General features: G+C 39.8%; 1 protein-coding gene across 1 annotated transcript; it reads left to right on the forward strand.

The window, feature by feature from the left end:
• Positions 1 to 13,293: 13,293 nt before the first annotated feature.
• LOC139292914 (motor neuron and pancreas homeobox protein 1-like) lies at positions 13,294 to 16,216 on the forward strand. The gene is made up of 3 exons (XM_070915317.1): positions 13,294 to 13,759; positions 14,793 to 14,953; positions 15,872 to 16,216. Exons 1-3 carry the CDS (start codon positions 13,294 to 13,296, stop codon positions 16,214 to 16,216), a joined length of 972 nt encoding a protein of 323 aa, XP_070771418.1.
• Positions 16,217 to 17,632: the final 1,416 nt, after the last annotated feature.

A 17,632-nucleotide genomic window follows, 5' to 3' on the forward strand; every position in this document is an offset into this window, starting at 1 on the left:
TTGTTATTTTGTTCATATTCATTTGTTCCAGCAGTGCTGTGTTTTCTGGAAGTCATGAATGACACGTCTAACCCTAAATCAATGATGAATGAAGGATGCACAATGTTTCTGTATTTTCATTGGCTCTTTATGTGCAGAGCCTTTTCATGTGACGCTCAGTGTGCAGGCAATAATCAGCCATCAATGCATCCGATTATTAAACCGTACATTCCTGTGAGGCCTTGGTTGCTACTTATCAGCAGCATCAACAGGGGGCTGCCAAGGACCGAACAGTCTTATGGGGGTTAGTACCACCGAGGCTGGACAGCCAGGCCTTGTAGTCAAGCAGCTGGCCAGATGTTTTCCATCGCATCTGTGGAGAGCTGTCCTAGGGGTTAAATTCCGTGGCTTGGGGAGAGCTGCCTGCAACAGGTCTCCAGGGAGCAGCCCTCAGATTGAGCTCAGCGTGGTAAAAATAGCATACCATTTTGGGCTGCCCAGTACCCGGTTCCCACCACTCTGCAGGCTGGGAAAGGAAGGAGGAGTCCCGGCCTCCCAGTGGATATTAAACCCTCAGAGGGAGAGCAAAGGAATTGTACAGTGCACAATCCCATCGCCTGCAAGGCCTGCAGCTTTCAGACGGTGATGCAGATCTGCATCAAATCAGCACAACAGGGCAGGAGTGGCATGCAGAGATACAAAGTGCTCGCTGTCGCACCAGATGATCCGCAGCAAAATGAGGAGTTGTGTCATTAAAATACTTTTTTAATATCTTGTATCAAATTATGACACATATTTATCAGATCTGCTTTATTCATCTTAGATTTGATTTAAACAACTGTGTTTTATTTGTGAAAGGACCTAATAATATTAATAATATTATGTTCTACTGAAAGGTTTACAAACAGCACCATCTCACACAGTGGGAGGCAGGATCACACTGCTTTGAGGTATTGGGTAGTCTTTGGTGACATCCCATGGACTTTAGATGACATTACAATATAAAAGACAGTGCGTGGGAGCTGGAGGAGGACGTACAACAGAAGAGTTGTCCTTAGTGGTGGATTTCTACTGACATTTCAAACCATAATATATTAATGATCAAACATCATAAACACTTTTATAAAGTATTCCTTATCAGAAGAGTTAGAAGATTACATTTTTTACATGCTTATTAATTCATTTATTCTAGGGTTCTTTATAAAGTACAGATGTTTCCTATTTGCAAATGGAGTAATTTCTTACATTAGAGAAATGACATGATACTGACTTCACTAAATGAACTCTCATAAACAAATACATTTTCTCTAATGCACACAAGGAATATGCAGAAACAGCAAGTATCTCTATGGTGCTTGTTTTAAGCACCATAGAGATACTTGCAAACACAATATTCTTGGTTGGTATACAGTATCATTTTGACATTTTAAATTATCATGTAGGCTATCAAATTGCTAGCCAAAACTTTGGACAAATGTTTTCCTGAATAAAGCAACATTGATACAAGATACATGCCTCCGTTGCCATGCAGAACCCCTCAGATGGAGAGCCTGCACACAACTGGATGAGTTTGAGATCTCTCCTTTGGGGATTTCACATCCTGTCCAGAATCTTATCAGCTGCAGTGGACTGTAGTGCTGCTGGCAATAAAGGCAATGCAGAAAAAAAATGCAGGTATGGATTTCATTTTACAAAAAGATACTTGCTCCTTGCTGCTGTCTACAACCCTGCATAACAGCTGTGATGCCTCCTATCATGATCTCAGTGAAATCATCCCTTACAGTAACACAGTGTTATGGATGCTGGTGCTGGTATCCTAATTTAGATTCACTCTCAGTTCCTTTATCACACCATTAGTGAAATGATTTGATAAACTTGATAACATAGCCTGCTGCAATGCTTCAAAAGAAAGGAAGGAATTGCATGCAGTCAAGTGCATTGAAACGACTCCAGTACATTTTCACACAAGGAAAAGCTAGCTGTTCTCTGAACAATACACTGTGTACACAGAATAATTACTGTTATTAATGAAAACAAAATGAAATAAAAGAAAATAAATGAAAGAGCACGAGTTAAAAAAGGAGTCACAAATGAACAGAAAAAATACAGGCCTGTTAAAATGTCATTGCCGGGGGATAAAAGCTGTCTTTGAAAAGTGGTGCTGATGCTGTGATAATGCTTACCTGATGCTAGACGTTAAGATAAACGGTGGCCTGGGTGAGTGTTGTCTGATAATATGCTGTTTTCCTGCAACTTTGTAGCTGATTGGGCTAATTGCTATGTGTTATGTTTGATCCCAGCTTAACAGTTTTGAAAAGTTGCCACAGTTCAAGCACACAGGTTACCAAACACTCAGTGCACAGTGCACCCGTACATTGAATAAATGCAACAACAAAAAAAGCAAAAAATTATACTTTTCACCGAAAGTCAAACGTCCTTAAAACAGCGTATACAGTCTGGTATTATTATTATTATTATTTTTTGAATGTCAGAATCCATATTTGATGTCTTAGTTATATCATTTTAAAGAGTCTCGTCTTGTAACTGCAGAGTTTTAGCACTGACACAGCTGGCACTGCCACTGGAATTTGATGTACTTGTGTAGTTATATACTGTAGCACAGACACTAGGGGCCAGTCAAATTCAGCTTGTGGAGCCAACAAACTGATTTTGTGGTCTGAAAGGAGGAAATTCTAGGCCCTGAAGTCCTTTGACAATCAGTCAAGAAGCTAATAAAACTGCTCTTGCTCTTGTCAATTTCCTTTAGGTGTATTTGATGTTGAGGTGACGAGTTCATGGATAAACAATGCATATATTAAATACATCAATTAGTCATCAATTAGTTACTCATCAGGCTTGCATGATGACCGTTTTACATTCCCAGAAGAGGCTTTGAAGTTAGTATGTCTGACCCGCTTCTCATCCAAAAGCAATAGACTAACACCGCTTAAAGACGGCCACTAGCTGGCTGGACATTATTGCCTCCTCCACAATGCGACAGTGTAAAGGCACAACTGGAGCTATGGTAATCATGACTGCAACTTGCACTGTGGGGGAGACCCAGATAAACCAAATAACATTAATAAACCCAGGAAGCTGTCATTTTTTATGCCCCCAGCTGATTATCATGGGTTTTTCCAAGTGCTGAATTTACTGCTGCCTAGAGTCAATAAGATCAAAGTTCAGTGTGAACTAATGAATCTTTAAATTCAACATCCAGCCCTCCCTCCCACCTTTCTCCTTCTCCCGTTCTTTCTGTCTGAACATACATTTAATGTTGCATATTATTAGAGATGAAATCTTCATAAGTAACCACCTTTCTACATAAAATATTGGACCATGACATATTGCCATATTGTGACTTTACGGTTGTCATTTATTAGCATATTGTCTGCCTCTTGGAAATACTACTCTGACTGTGCTCTGACCACCTACTCTGATGATGTCCTTTGTAGTCAGTATTCGATTGTGTTTTTTTTAGCACTTTGTTTGATCGGCTTCTCAATAGAAAGAACTAGTGTCATTCGTTCTCTGAAATTGAGAAAAGATTATTTTATCGTCTCACATTGTATATTATAGTACACAAAAAAAGAAATTGGGCTTTTTGCAAGGCAGTGATACATTACAAACACGTCCTGTAGTGTGCTGGAGGTTAGTTAACCGTATTGACTGTATTGAGATGTCACAGCGCCATGGCTGATTTCATTATTGAATGAGGGTTTAGGATGTGGATGTCGACACATTGGCCACCAGCCCGCTGATTTACTTTGGCATAAATCTATGCAGTGATTTAAATGAAGCCAACCCTCAAGAACGGAAACAGACTATCTGTCATTTGGAGGATATTCATTTCGGGTACCTTCCATGCAACATCTATAATGTGAATGTCTAGTTTTGGAGGTCATTTTTTATGTTCTTCTCAGTTTCTTTCTCAGTTTTTTAAACCTAGTTAATGTTGAAATAAAGTAGGTGAATATAACACAGTCATTTCTCCAAGTGGTTGATTAGCAATGTTATTATCATTTTCAATATGACAGATTTATCATACAAGTTTAACTTATCTGAGTTTTCTGGAAGTATTTTCCAATTTAAACTCTCTTCATGACGATTCTGCACAACGGTGATGGATGTTGACATAGAGACACAGAGAACAAGAATACAGAAATGAGATAGAAATAGAGGCAGACAGCAACAGACACCCTCAGACACTCAGAGTGTTACATTGCTGCCCCAGGCAGTGGGTCAGGCAGTCTGGAGGGAGGGACAAGGGCTGGAAGAGATCTGATTAATGAGTGTTACTGGGTGGTGGAGAGTTTGTGTCCCCACTCACCCTCGTGTCACCAGCACACTCAATGGCTTCATCAATTTGTTGCCATTATCACGTCAATAGGCAAGAATGGAGGGAGGAGGGGAGTTAACGATTGAGGGGAAAAGCTGGCTTCTGCTGCACCATCTGTGGATAGCTGAACATGGGTGAAGTGATCACTCTAGTCATCTATTATATACATGTACAAAAGTGGAAATATAACTGTGAGTTGAATGTGGCAAAGTTTTATTACTAACTAAAAAGTAATGCTGAAATTTTCGATTTTCTTCTAAAATGTTCTAAAACTGCATTGTGGCTTGCCAAAAGAAAAGAAAGCTTACTTCAGCAGATACACAATGGCAAATATTTGATTGATTAACTTTTAATTCTCACAGCTTCAGAGCAGCTCACCTCTGCAGTAATAATAGAAAGGTGGATGAAGGATCAAAAATGCAAAAGAATCGTTGACTGGACACAATAGATTTTTTTCAGATTTTCAGATTTAAGAATATGGGCTTTAGTTTCTGTTTGTGTGCCCTAAAGTGAAAAAGGTTTAATATATATGAACTGAGCTCTGGTGGTCACATCCACCAGCAATGAAATCCTGTAGTAGGCTACTGAAGTTTTCACTCATATTGTTCTCTACGTTTGTCTCTTTCACTGTCTAAGGCTAAAAGTCTACAGCCAGGACATAAACTAAAGTACTGAATAGTATTTAATTACCCAAGTGATGAACAATTCTTCCACTCTCTCTGTTGACGGTACGTACACATAGGCTATTTAAGTCGGGACCAAAGTGGTGGACCGACTAACCAACATCCCATGCTTGTGGCATACGAAAGTATCCATGACTGGACATAATGTATTTTTTTCTGATGGAATTTATACCGACCTCCACCAACAGAAATCTTGTAGTACCAAAGTGCTCACTCATTGCTCTGTCCCTCTGTCTTGGAAAGAAGTTTGCATTTCTAGTTTTGAATACTAAGTTCAAAGAGGTGAAATAGTTAATCATCACTATCTTTACGCTCATTCATCATTGCGGCAACAACAGTTATTGGGTCTATGTGTGTGTTTGAGTGGGTGTATGTCGGCATGTACGTGTGAACACAAGCAGCTGTGGAACTGATATGGATAAGCAAATAGCTGCACACACATCATTAGGTGCTCATTTACAGACATTAGGCAGGAGCACAGGCAACTGAACCACCACGTGTGTGAGTGCGTATACATGTTTCTGTTCACCATCGCAGACCTGTGAATTTAGGAAATTGCCATTATTCCTCTTCCCATCAACTTCCTCTTTACTTTCTACTGCTCTCCACTCCCTGCTCCTTGCCACCATTACATCTAGTCGTGGCAGGAACACGCCTAAAACAAGAGCCACAACTTCCCTGACTTTCTATTTGTAACACAGCAAAACAAAGGCTAACCCTTCCCCAGCATAGCAACCCAAATTGTACTAAAAGTCATGGCTCCTCAGTGTATAAAACCTTACTTACCTTTTTTTTTTTTTTTGGCTGACAGAGGTGTAAAACAGACTTTTTAGCAGAGGCTGCTCAGAGTGAAACAGTGAGAATAATGACTCGTCATCAAGGAGTTCATATGGCCCCTAATGATGCTAATCGGTTCAACACCTGGTTTTTCATTGCATATCACTGTACCTAATTAAATTGTTCAGACCACCATTAGACAGGCAACATCTGGGGTGGGAGCATAGAAAAGATGTAAAGGCAGGGTAGAAACAGAGGATCTACTGGCAGAAGGTATAGAGCAAAAAAAGAGCGAGAGAAGGTGTAAAGTAAAGGCGAGGGGGGATCAATTAGGGAAATTAAATCTGGTCTTCAGTGTGGGACAACATACATCAAGCAGTGACAGCCCCTCCTCTAAGCCTGTCAGTCCCGCCTCTGTCAAAACGACCAATTAAAGCAAAGCTAATCCCCTGTTAACCCCTGGCTAGCCCCTCTAACACAACCTCCTCCTGTATACAAGAACTCAGTCAATCACACACACACTGCACATGAACATATTTGTCATAAAGTAGAAGTCTATTTCTGTGTGTGTTTCCTCTATTTTAAACTACACTGTGCTTTTCAGTCCAGTGCACGCTGTTCATAAACAGTGATTCTAAGAAGGGTGGCAGTGATCTGAATTTGTTCTTCATGTTATCATGAGGTGAAAAACAATTTATTATGGAGGCCAAAAAATATAAAAGCAATTGTTTCCCTTTTCGTCATTATGAACTTTAAACCAAAGTTGAAAACCTGCTTTGTTGTTTGTGAGGCATTCTTACTATTTCTCTTCCGTTTTGTCAGCTTTAGCCTTACTGTTCATAGAACTCAGAGGCTGACACATACAGCATTTGGTTCTTGGGTTTTATATTATATACGCTTCAAATTAACAGAAGCAGCATGGACAATTTTTCAGTTAACACCATGGCTGAATGAGACAAAAGCACTATGTATAACAAATACCTTTACAATCCAGGAAAAAACATGTCACTGTAGAGGACACATGTCACCAATATTGCTTATTGCCTCTTTTATCCAAATTGCTTTGAAGCTGTAAATCACCATGCAGGTCATTCCAGTACTCTCTTACATACAGACTGCAGCAACATCTCCACAGACTACACTGCAATGACTTCTAGAAATTATTCCCGGAGTTACAAGCTTCTCCCTCCAACCTATTTTTTTATCTAATCTTCCTCACTTCCTCACAATATAAGTGTTTTTCTTCTGAAATGTTCAGGTTCTGGAACAACGAGAGGAGAAATACAAAGCATGAGAGGTGACATGGCAGTGTCATGTGAAGTGGTGATAAAGAATTACGTGTTTCCCTTCATCACCTAACCCTAACCCTTACACACACACACACACACACACACACACACATGCAAACACACACGCACAAGCGATCTGATTAAACCCCACAAACATGGATTGGTGGGAGTGTCTGTGGACCACAAGGCTAATTGAACTGTCTCCTCTCTGACAGGATGGAGGGGGTATGGAGAGAATGATGAGGACTAGATTAAACAAGCAGGAGTAATAGACATGGAAAAGATGCATAGAAAGGAAAGCAACTGAGGTTTATTGTCATGTCTGAACACAAAAATGCAAAGGAAGATAATACATTTTTATACCTGTCCTGCATGTGTCCACGCTGCATGAGTCCCCTTCCATAATCATTTAATATCTGATCCGTCCATTGTTGGATTCTATTTTCGTGCAAGTAGGCATGGCAGTGTTGGTCGATCCACGACTTTGGTCCAGACTGAAATATCTCAGGAACTATTGGATGAATTGTGATGAAAACTGTTAAAGATATTCAAGGTCCCCAGAGGATGAAGCCTATTGACTTCTAGCCCCATTATGAGGTTGATTCTTATGATTGTTGTGAAACGTCTGGACAACTGTTGAGTGGATTGCCCTGAAATATATTCATGTTCCCCACAGGAGGGTTTGTAATAGCTTTGGTGATCTCTTGACTTTTTCTCGAGCGCCAACAACAAGGCTCTGCTTGCTACACCTTGATATATTTTTTTTTCTATCAAGTACTTTCTTTAATGGACTAATCTCACCTGGCTGACTTGCACCAACATCCTCACTATGCCCATCAACAGATTCCAGATTCAGTCTTGCAGGAGTCTTGCTGGATTCTATCACTATGTCCAATAGTCAATCATTTTTAATATGTAGACATTTGCTGAAATGTATAATCCCTTGACTAGATTTGGCACCCCAATGCTTACTAGTATATACATTTCTATGAACTGCCTGCAAGAGAAATTGCTTCCTCTCTGGATACACAGGTGACTGAGATTGCCTGGCCACAGTATGCATATGGGTTATGAGTTTGGTTCATCAATACTTAGTTTACCCTGAAAAAGGAGATACTCCTTTCATGACGATGACACGAAACGATATTCAAGAATCAAATAAGCAACTTTCAATACGCTGTCTGATGAAGAAAAGCTACATATGACTGGAGCACCAGCATGTATTTGAATCTTTTGGAATGTGTTTGCTGGGTAAGAAAAAAATGCATCCACAGAAGTGATCTTCCCAGCTCTCAGAGGAAAATGGTTTCCACTCACCCTGATCTCCTTACAGAGAAGACGCATTTTGTAGACGGGTTTAAACTAGTTTACAGCCATCATGATTTTGTGTTAAAGGAAGAGGATATTTGGATAATGAGTATTTTGGGAACCTGACCCTGCAGAGCAGTCTGGGTGTCCCACAGAGCAACAGATGTTTAACTACTCTGTGCAGCCACCACTCTGCCGCCCCATCACTGCCCCTGTCTTTGTGTGTTAACCAGCTCTACGTGTGTCTGTCTCCTCCTCTCATTCACAGACCTCTGTTTAGGACTAATTAGCTCTGTGCCTCCTCTCCTCTCCCCCCACTTCTACCCTGAAGCCTCATCTCATTGTACTGTCATCTCAGTGTTTACTGTGCTAAGTAATAATCATTCAATCTCAGCTCTCCTCCCCCCCTCCAGTCCCTCCTCTTCTCCTCCTCTGCTCCTCCCTCTTGTCTTCCTCATTATGGCTCGGTCTCAGTTGTGACGGCCGTCATTAATCAACTCATTTCGAACGACGTTGAACCTTGCAACCCTAAACACCCACCCCTGCTCAACCAGGAAGTGTTCTATTCCCCTGCGGTCCATTAGGCCAATCAGAGCAAAACTGGGGCATGACAATAGATGCAACAATAGAACCCAAAACCCAGATATTAGCCTTAAAACCACAATAGGACACAGACAGCAGGAGAACAACAGGCTTTATTATACTCTGTTATAATCTGTTGGGGATTTTCTCCTAGCCCTAATGTCTCCTGGGATACTTAGTTATATTTGACTTCACCAACAAACTGGCCCTATTAATCTGTGTCACTTACATCTGCCATGAAGGCTCACCAAAGTCTCTACCATACTGATTTGCAACATTTTCATGGAAGTAAATGTGCAAAAGCAAACTGCCTAATCAGATGTAAAAGACTTCAACTGTGATATCTTGCATGAATCGTTTGGCATATACCCACAATTGCATTATGTCTTTTTCATGACATGGCCTACACAACATTTGTGTAAACATAGGATTTATTTGATTTGATTTGATTGCTTTTGGAGCCAAATTTGAGTGGAAATTTATAAAATGATGTAATTGTGATATTGATGTTATGCTTGTTTTGCACAAAATAAAAGAGCAGAAAAATCTGAATGGCAACTTTGTCTTTTTTGGCATATTGCCGCTGCAATTCATATGATTTATAAAAACTGGCTCTTGTAATCAAATCAGTGAAATCAAATCAGTTTGATTTAGCCTCTGCCTCTACATCTCCCATATTCCTGTGCACTATGCAAGAATGGCATAACCTTTTTGTCTCTTAACTATAGAGGTCTGACAGAATCGCCCACTGGGTTAACCTTTACATTTGTGTATGAATAGAGGCAACATGAATGGTTCTTTTACAGCTAAGGGTAGAGAGGAGCTATGGCCTGAGTAGTTGTTCTGTGTCTCCCAGACTCGCTCTGTCTATTTTGACTCTGTGGTCTGCATTGTTGCTCTCGTCTATATATATGTGTGTGTGTGTGTAGCGTGTGAGTGCCTGTGCATGCAAATATGTGTGTGTCTGCTTTCCTGTCTGTATGGAAGCTGGCTATTAGAAAACACTCTCGGCTTATCTTTTACACAATGCCAAATGCTCATGACTGTAGAGGTGTGCCTCCCCAGAGTGCATCTTCACAAAAAAGTAGAGTAGTAATAGTAGTATGAGAAGAAGAGCTAGAGTTTACCCTGAGATCAAATAGTAAATATATGATACCAATGTTAATTTGAGTGTAGAAAAGAACACTATGGCATCATTTATAAGTCCATGTGCATTAATACTTTATAGATTTGAGTATAGAACTTATCCAAAACTCATATAGGCTACACGTCAATGCACAATGAGTGTAAAAAAGACATATAGAAAGAAATAAAACCTGAACTTTTGTCCCACATTTGGACCTTATATTGGTTCCCAGGCAACAGTAAATGCTTACTGCCCTCTGCCACAAAGAACTCCCTACTAGACAGCAAAAGAAACGGAGCTACTGAAAGCTAGCTGATGACATAGCCACAGCGCTAGTAAGTGAGTAGCTAAATTCAATCAAAGATGTAGAATACAAAACCCAGCTGAGCATGTATTTCATGGATAGTCAGACACTTAGCCAAAACATGTGGACCTCAAACAATCACAATGAACTTTATTTTCTTAAAACGCATTAGTTAAAAATGGACCTTAAAACTGATTTAATTCCATATATAAATATAAAACATACTTTTCTGACACTCAAAGACTTGAATGAAATTGAATTGCAGTCCAGTTGAGGCCCTGATTCCTGACCTCTGGTTTAATAAATGCTGCTGTAGATGAAGGAATGCCACTGATGAACAGTGCTTTCATTTTAATCAAGAAAGACATAGATAGGTCAACCTCATACGCCTGACCTTATATTACTGTGCAAAGTATCTGGTTATGACTGCTATCTATTTGTGAATAGATAAAAGCTATGTGGGAACACAAAGACTCTTTTGTTAAGTGTTGCTAGCATGGCAATCTAATGACCATAAACCACAATTCCATTATATTACCAAACATAATATCTCTCAGTGGTGTGAAATGTGAAAGGCTGTGTATTTTTTTTTATCTATAACCTTATCTGAAATGATGTGATATTTGTGCCAGGATATCACCATCAACATATGTTGTACACACTTTATTAAATGGTGAGATATACGTGTTCTCTCCTTTATCTAATGTAGAACAGATCAGAGAGCATTAATTATTTTACAGATGGCTTTTACAACCTTGGTTATATCCTGGTACTTCTCACATTACTGTGACCTGTCTGGCTGTCAAGGGCAGTTGGGGAAAAAAGGACCTAATCACTAACAAATAAAGCATTTATTTTGTCATAAATAATACCATGTAGAATTTGATAACCTTTAATTTGCAAATTTGCACTTGCTAAACAACAAAAAGACAAGAGACACAAACCTTTATGCCTCATGTGGGTATAAGCGGCTTTGTGGATGGAATAAAGCAGATTTTGTTGTTGGTTTTTGCACAAGTTTATTATGCAATGCATTGATTCCATTTATAAATATTTCACGTATGCATTCATTGTATATATTTCATATTCTGACACATCCAAACAATTGGTTATGTCAGAAGCAGCATGACAACATGATTGTGTGACTCTTAGTAATGATTGATGGTGGAACTTGTAAATTAGTAACCTGTGTCTCCTGTGAGATCACTTTAAACAGAGAACATCAAAGCCTCTTCATACATATGTGTGTCTGCATGAGTCAAATGAGGAAAGAGACTTTATATGAGTTCATTAAACTTTACATTTTTACATACATACAACATTAATGTCTTGTAACTGCTGTTTGTGCTCAAATTATGAACAAAACAAACCTTTGAATTCTGACGAATCTTAATGTCTGAAATCTGTTGTCACACAATAATGCTCAGATAATCATTTGCCTTGATGGTCACATGCACATGTACACACATGACTGCGTGCACACATGCATCCATAGGCTGTTTAGTTTATATGTTGGGTAGTTCAGCAGGTGTTGGTGTGTTTGTCTTTGAAGTGAGAGCAGTTTGTTTTCCCAGGCCTCTGACGGTCTCTTATCAGGCCCACATAAACCAGCAGGAAATCACCACTGGTTTAAGGCAGAGGTTTAAATGCAGTTTGGACGCTTTAAGTGAAACTGAATAGATCCACCTGAAGCTTTACATTGAGGTTTATTTCCAAGACAGGTAGGAATCAGCAAAGCCGGGTTTAGAGTCACGCTGTGAGTCAGTGATGTATAAAATGTACTGTTGCAACCAACATCAAGTTATGGGCTACCACATGCACATACTACCTTTTGTAAGAAGTCTTGCATATTCCAATGTGTATAGTGACGGAGTAAATGCCAGACAACTACTACAGGATTTTGTGTCACCTGTCCATACTTTGTCTGTGTATGGCTGCAGGGAGGGAAAATGAGTTTGCTCTCTGCCAGTTTACTGCCCCTTTATCAGCTCCATGGTGTGGTGATGACCGATGATCATAGCAGCGACCACTGATAAGAGGCGTTGGGTTTCTGTCAACCTTAGCAGGCAATAAAGTTTAATGAAGAGTTACTTGTAAAATTATGACTTTCGTCATCTCTCAAAAATGAGAATACAGTAATTAAGGCAATATATTTTTCAAGTGTGTTCGTGTGTGTGTCTCACATGCTTGTGAATGTGTAATACAATGGTGTGTGGGCAAGACAGTGTGTGAGAAAGCTACAAGTCAGGCGCACCTGAGACAGGGAGGAAACTTCCAGACAGATAACAGATAACAGACAAACTCAAAGAAAGAAAGAAAGAAAATTCTTATCTATGAACAGGACTGTGAATGCATAAAATAGAAGGAAATTATAAGCAACAAATATTGCCTATATTTTGAACCTCCTACTATAGCATTATGTTATTGTCACAACTCTCGTGTGAAGACTTATAACTTTGCTGTATTGAGTATAATTTGACTAGAATTTAACGTATTCGGCTGAATGTGAACAGAACTGTGCAGGAGTGCGCCAATGCCTATAATTAACCCCTTAGAAGAAAGCTACACCCTGCCCCTGTGCTGCAGGGCTCTGGCCAATCACAAGGGAGCCAACTTTATAGCGCTATTGGGTGCGAGTAATTTTTGAGCTCTCTCCTGGAGAGAGTGAAGTGTTTTTACAGACAGGGCTGAAGTGGAGTAGGTCAGGAAGACGGCACTTCTTTAGGGAAGAGGAGTGACATATAGCAGTTGTGTGTGTTCACAAGTTAGACCAATTTAAAGTTCATCAGAGGGGGTTACTTCTGCAGTATAAGTTATACATTTTGAATATAAGGTATTAACTAGAGCAGGAGCTGTGTTTCAAACAAATTAACAGCAGCTGTTGATTGGAGACGTCGTGGGACAGAATGACTGCCACCATGGAGAAATCTAAAAACTTTCGCATTGATGCGCTGCTGGCGCACGACGTGGAGCAGAGGACGGACAGCGATGGTGCGTCCCCGGGGTTGTATTACAGCAGGAGCCCCGGAGACAGTCCGGTGTCAAACCGCGGCTCAGAGACGCCCTCCCCTCATCCGAACCCAACAAACTCCTGTCCAGCCCAGCCAGGACTGTCCAAATCCCAGCTCTTCAACTTGTCCCAGGCAGGATTCACTGCTCTGCACCAAGGGGGTCTCCTCGGAATGCACCCGGCCTCCATGTATCCTCTGGCGGCCCTAGGAGGCCAGCACCACGCCTTCATATACCCGGGCTTCACGCAGCTGGTCCAGCCATATCCGGAGCAGCTGAAGGGGGCCACCATGGCCGCGACGCACCCGCTGGATCCCTGGATCAGAGCCGGGATGATGATACCCAGAGCCGGAGAATATGGTGGTGAGCGGATCTCTCTGTCTGCTGTATTATAAACTTTATCATTCTTACTTCCTGTAACTTAAGATGAAAGAACCAAAACATCATGATGTTTATGTGTAGTTTAAACAACCCTACTAAAACCACAGAGGTGTCTTAAAGGCCATAGCTCGCTGAGCTAATAATAATAATAATAATAATAATGATAATGATAAGATAAGATGAATAATAATAATTATTTGTTTAATATAAATATATTAAATTAATCGTATAAAAGAGTACTGTGTTTATTATATTATATTTAAAATTGTAAATATTAAAATATTTGTCTTTACAACATTTTTATTTTAGTTGAAGCCATTTTTCTTGTTTATCATTTAATCTAATTTATAAGATAAATAATTAAATTGCATGCACCCTTACAGGCTAATTTACGCACAGACCTTAGACCTGATCAAAATCAAATGGATCGTAGCCTACATCCCTTTCATTTAAATTCTTATTTTAAATGCCAATACTGTATATTTTAATTACTTCTTTTTGTAATGGGTAGGCCTACAAGCCAGTTATGTTTAGAGCCTGTGTATTGGTTTTGGGTTTAAGGACCATGACATTGGGATGCTGTCTTAAGGACAATTTATCTCATAAAAAATAACGTGCAACATTTACGGTAAAGGTAACACCTGAAATAGACCTACCACTTAATCAATTGATAACATTTACAGTGTTTTCATTAAGGTAATGGTCCTCTGTGATGGTTTATTACCCCTCCAAAGCAATATCCTCTCACCACGACCTCACATCATGGCAATAAATGTTAACGGACAGAGAGAAAGAAGATATACAGGCAGGAAGACAGACAGGCAGGTAGGCCTGTGGAATCCAGCCAATGATATGGAAACCAAACTCGATGAGTGGTTTGAAGAGTTATTTGAAAAATATCTGTGAAATTGTCTTTCTTTCTTTCATTTATAGGCCCACTATTCATAACAATAGAAATAGATGAAAACGATAGAATGTAAATAATCACAAATGCCTGTCTGTTTCCTCCTCTCAGCTGTGGCCCAGGCGGGATTGTTGGGGAAGTGCCGGAGGCCCAGGACAGCCTTCACCAGCCAGCAGCTGCTGGAACTAGAAAACCAGTTCAAACTCAACAAATACCTGTCCAGGCCTAAACGCTTTGAGGTGGCCACTTCACTCATGTTGACTGAGACTCAGGTGAGACAGAGGAGGACAGTCAGATGATGTAGTATTGTATTGAATGAATGTATCACATCATACATTATTTTAGAGTGTGAGTATATTCCTTTTATCCCCACCCTTCCTAGTGTCTGTCAAGTTATGTACAGGTTCATGCTGCACGGCACAGAAGTAGTGTGGATTGATGCATTGCTTATTGAGGCCTTTTAGAGGCCTGGGTCAGACATTTCTTTGGAAGTCCGCTGTTAGCTAAAAAGTACTACCATGAATTAATAGCAATTCCAGAAATGTGCTTAATGCATTGTATTTTATTTACTTTTGGAATATATTGCAGCATTACAAACAAAGAACAGTTAACTGCTGACTGAGCATCGTTGTAATCTTGACTGTATTGAACTGCCAAGATTGCAACAGGGACATCACTCCTCACAGCCAGTATTGGCACATTTCTTTTACTGCATTAGTAGAGTAGTAAATTAGTATAATTTTTAACACCATCAGGCCTTTCTTTCCAGCTAAGATTTGACGTGTTGGCACCTAAATGATGGCTTATTGTTTCTATCTTGAAAATCTGTTATATAAAGTTTTGCCAGCTAATTTAGTTAAACCGCTTCAAAATGGGCAGTCAACAGCATGGATGGCAAACTAGTGGAAGGATTACATTAAAATGTTCACCAGCTGATAGTTCAGTATTTATTACAGTACATAGTATCTTTCTCCTCACTCATTTTCCTTAAAAAGGCAGTTGAAAACAATATTTGATGGGATTTGTGCTATATGATTTTATGATGATTGAATGATATGCAACAATCTTGCTTACCACCATCCTTTAAGACAATGTAATGGTGTCCTGCTGCGTCTTTTCTTAAGGAGAACACTTTTTTTCCCCCTGAACCCCACACAATATTGTTTAACTGTCATGTTGTTTTTCACCAGGTTAAGATCTGGTTCCAGAACAGACGTATGAAGTGGAAGAGAAGTCGCAAAGCCAAGGAACAGGCAACCCCGACCTCCCTACCGACTGACACGGACAGAACTGGGATGGACATACACAGTGCCAAGCCTCAGGGTGATTCACACAGCTCGAGCCTGGAGGATGAAGAGGAGATAGAAGGGGAGGATGAAGATGAAAAGGAGGAGATAGAGGTGCTGAGGGCAGGTTCTTTAGGCTCTGTAGGCTTCATGAGGCATGCTGGAGGAGGAACGGCGAACTACAGCTCTTACTCAGAGGAGGAGCTGGAGGAGGGAGGCCCAAGACCAAGGAGCGGGGTTTTCCCGTAGTTATAAAGTTCAGAATGCTTTTATTGTATGTCTTTGTATGTTTATTACTCTTGAGCAGACTATACACAATGCAATCAGGTGCACAAACATGGTGGCATGAAGAGGATCATTAATTTTTCACAGCCTGGCCCACAGTGCCCTATTGTACCTGGAGATGCCAATTTACCAAAACAGCATGTCAACATGAAACTGATTACATCAAACCAGGATAATGCCATCTTTATGTACCTGGACATATAAGGGTTTAATGGTCAGTAATCCACCTGAGTTATGACTTCAGAATCAACAAATAATTCTGACTTATAATGGGAATTCTTGTGCATGATTTACTTTTGATTCAAACAGTAACTAATTGAAAGTCTATGTTCCTGTCCTGTCATCTGCAATAACAAATTCATCTATGAATGTACATGTACTTAAACTGTATGAATGAGGGGGGGGGGGGGGGGGGGGTAATAGCACTTTCATGGAAAGTAGTGGACGAAGGGAGAAGAGAAAAATGGACTTGTAGACTCGTGTTGTAAAGAGTGTCAGTGTTACATTGTTATCAGTGCATCCCAGTCTGTTACAAATGCTGGACAAAATATTCCACCAACATTCAATACTTTTCATATTTTTTAGAAGACTTTACAAATAATGGATGCATATTTACCCAGTTAAAGTTTTGGGGCTTTAGGTGTGGTAAGGAAAATGCTACTATGGCTATTGTAGTGCTTTTTTGACTATAACTTTCAACTCGTTGTTTGTATCTTCTTGAAACTGCATGTTATATTTAAGCAGCACACACACATATAAAAATGGCTGCATGTGGTATTTGAAATTTCCTGTTAAAATTGCATTTTCCCTGTATTTTGAAAACAATTCTCATATTAAGCTTGTTATGTTGTCAATTTAATTTAACATATATAATTTAATATATTTCACATTAAAAGCAACACTAGTGGTTTTTGTGTGTTTTTTTGTTTTTTTTGAGGAATAGTTTGAAAAATAAAGCTGAATTCTGATCGACTATCAACGACTGCAATGTACAAAAAAAAGGGATAGTTCAGATTTTTCAATATGAGGAAGTAACATGAGTTACTTTCTGGTTTGCGGGTCATTGCTTGGGTAGTGTCATCGATTCATGGACAATTTGTATGACCCAACTCCTTACCGTAACCTTTTAACTAATCTAACTCATAATGTCGTATGTCATAAACGTAAACTCGTTCGCAAATTACAAAGGTCCCTCCTCGGCTGCCGTCATTGCTAGGGTGATACGCAGGGCTGTTTGTTGTCATGGCAACGTTTTTCCCCGACAAACTTCTCAAACCCATTCAATTGACTGTTAGCGGTGTTTTCATAACTCACATGGAATAAATAGCTGTAGTTTGCGAGCTTTATTGTTTGACGTTTGAAAGGAGGTAAGGATGCGTT

The sequence above is a fragment of the Enoplosus armatus genome, chromosome 11 (assembly GCF_043641665.1).
Source record: "Enoplosus armatus isolate fEnoArm2 chromosome 11, fEnoArm2.hap1, whole genome shotgun sequence".
In the NCBI taxonomy this organism is placed as follows: domain Eukaryota; kingdom Metazoa; phylum Chordata; class Actinopteri; order Centrarchiformes; family Enoplosidae; genus Enoplosus; species Enoplosus armatus.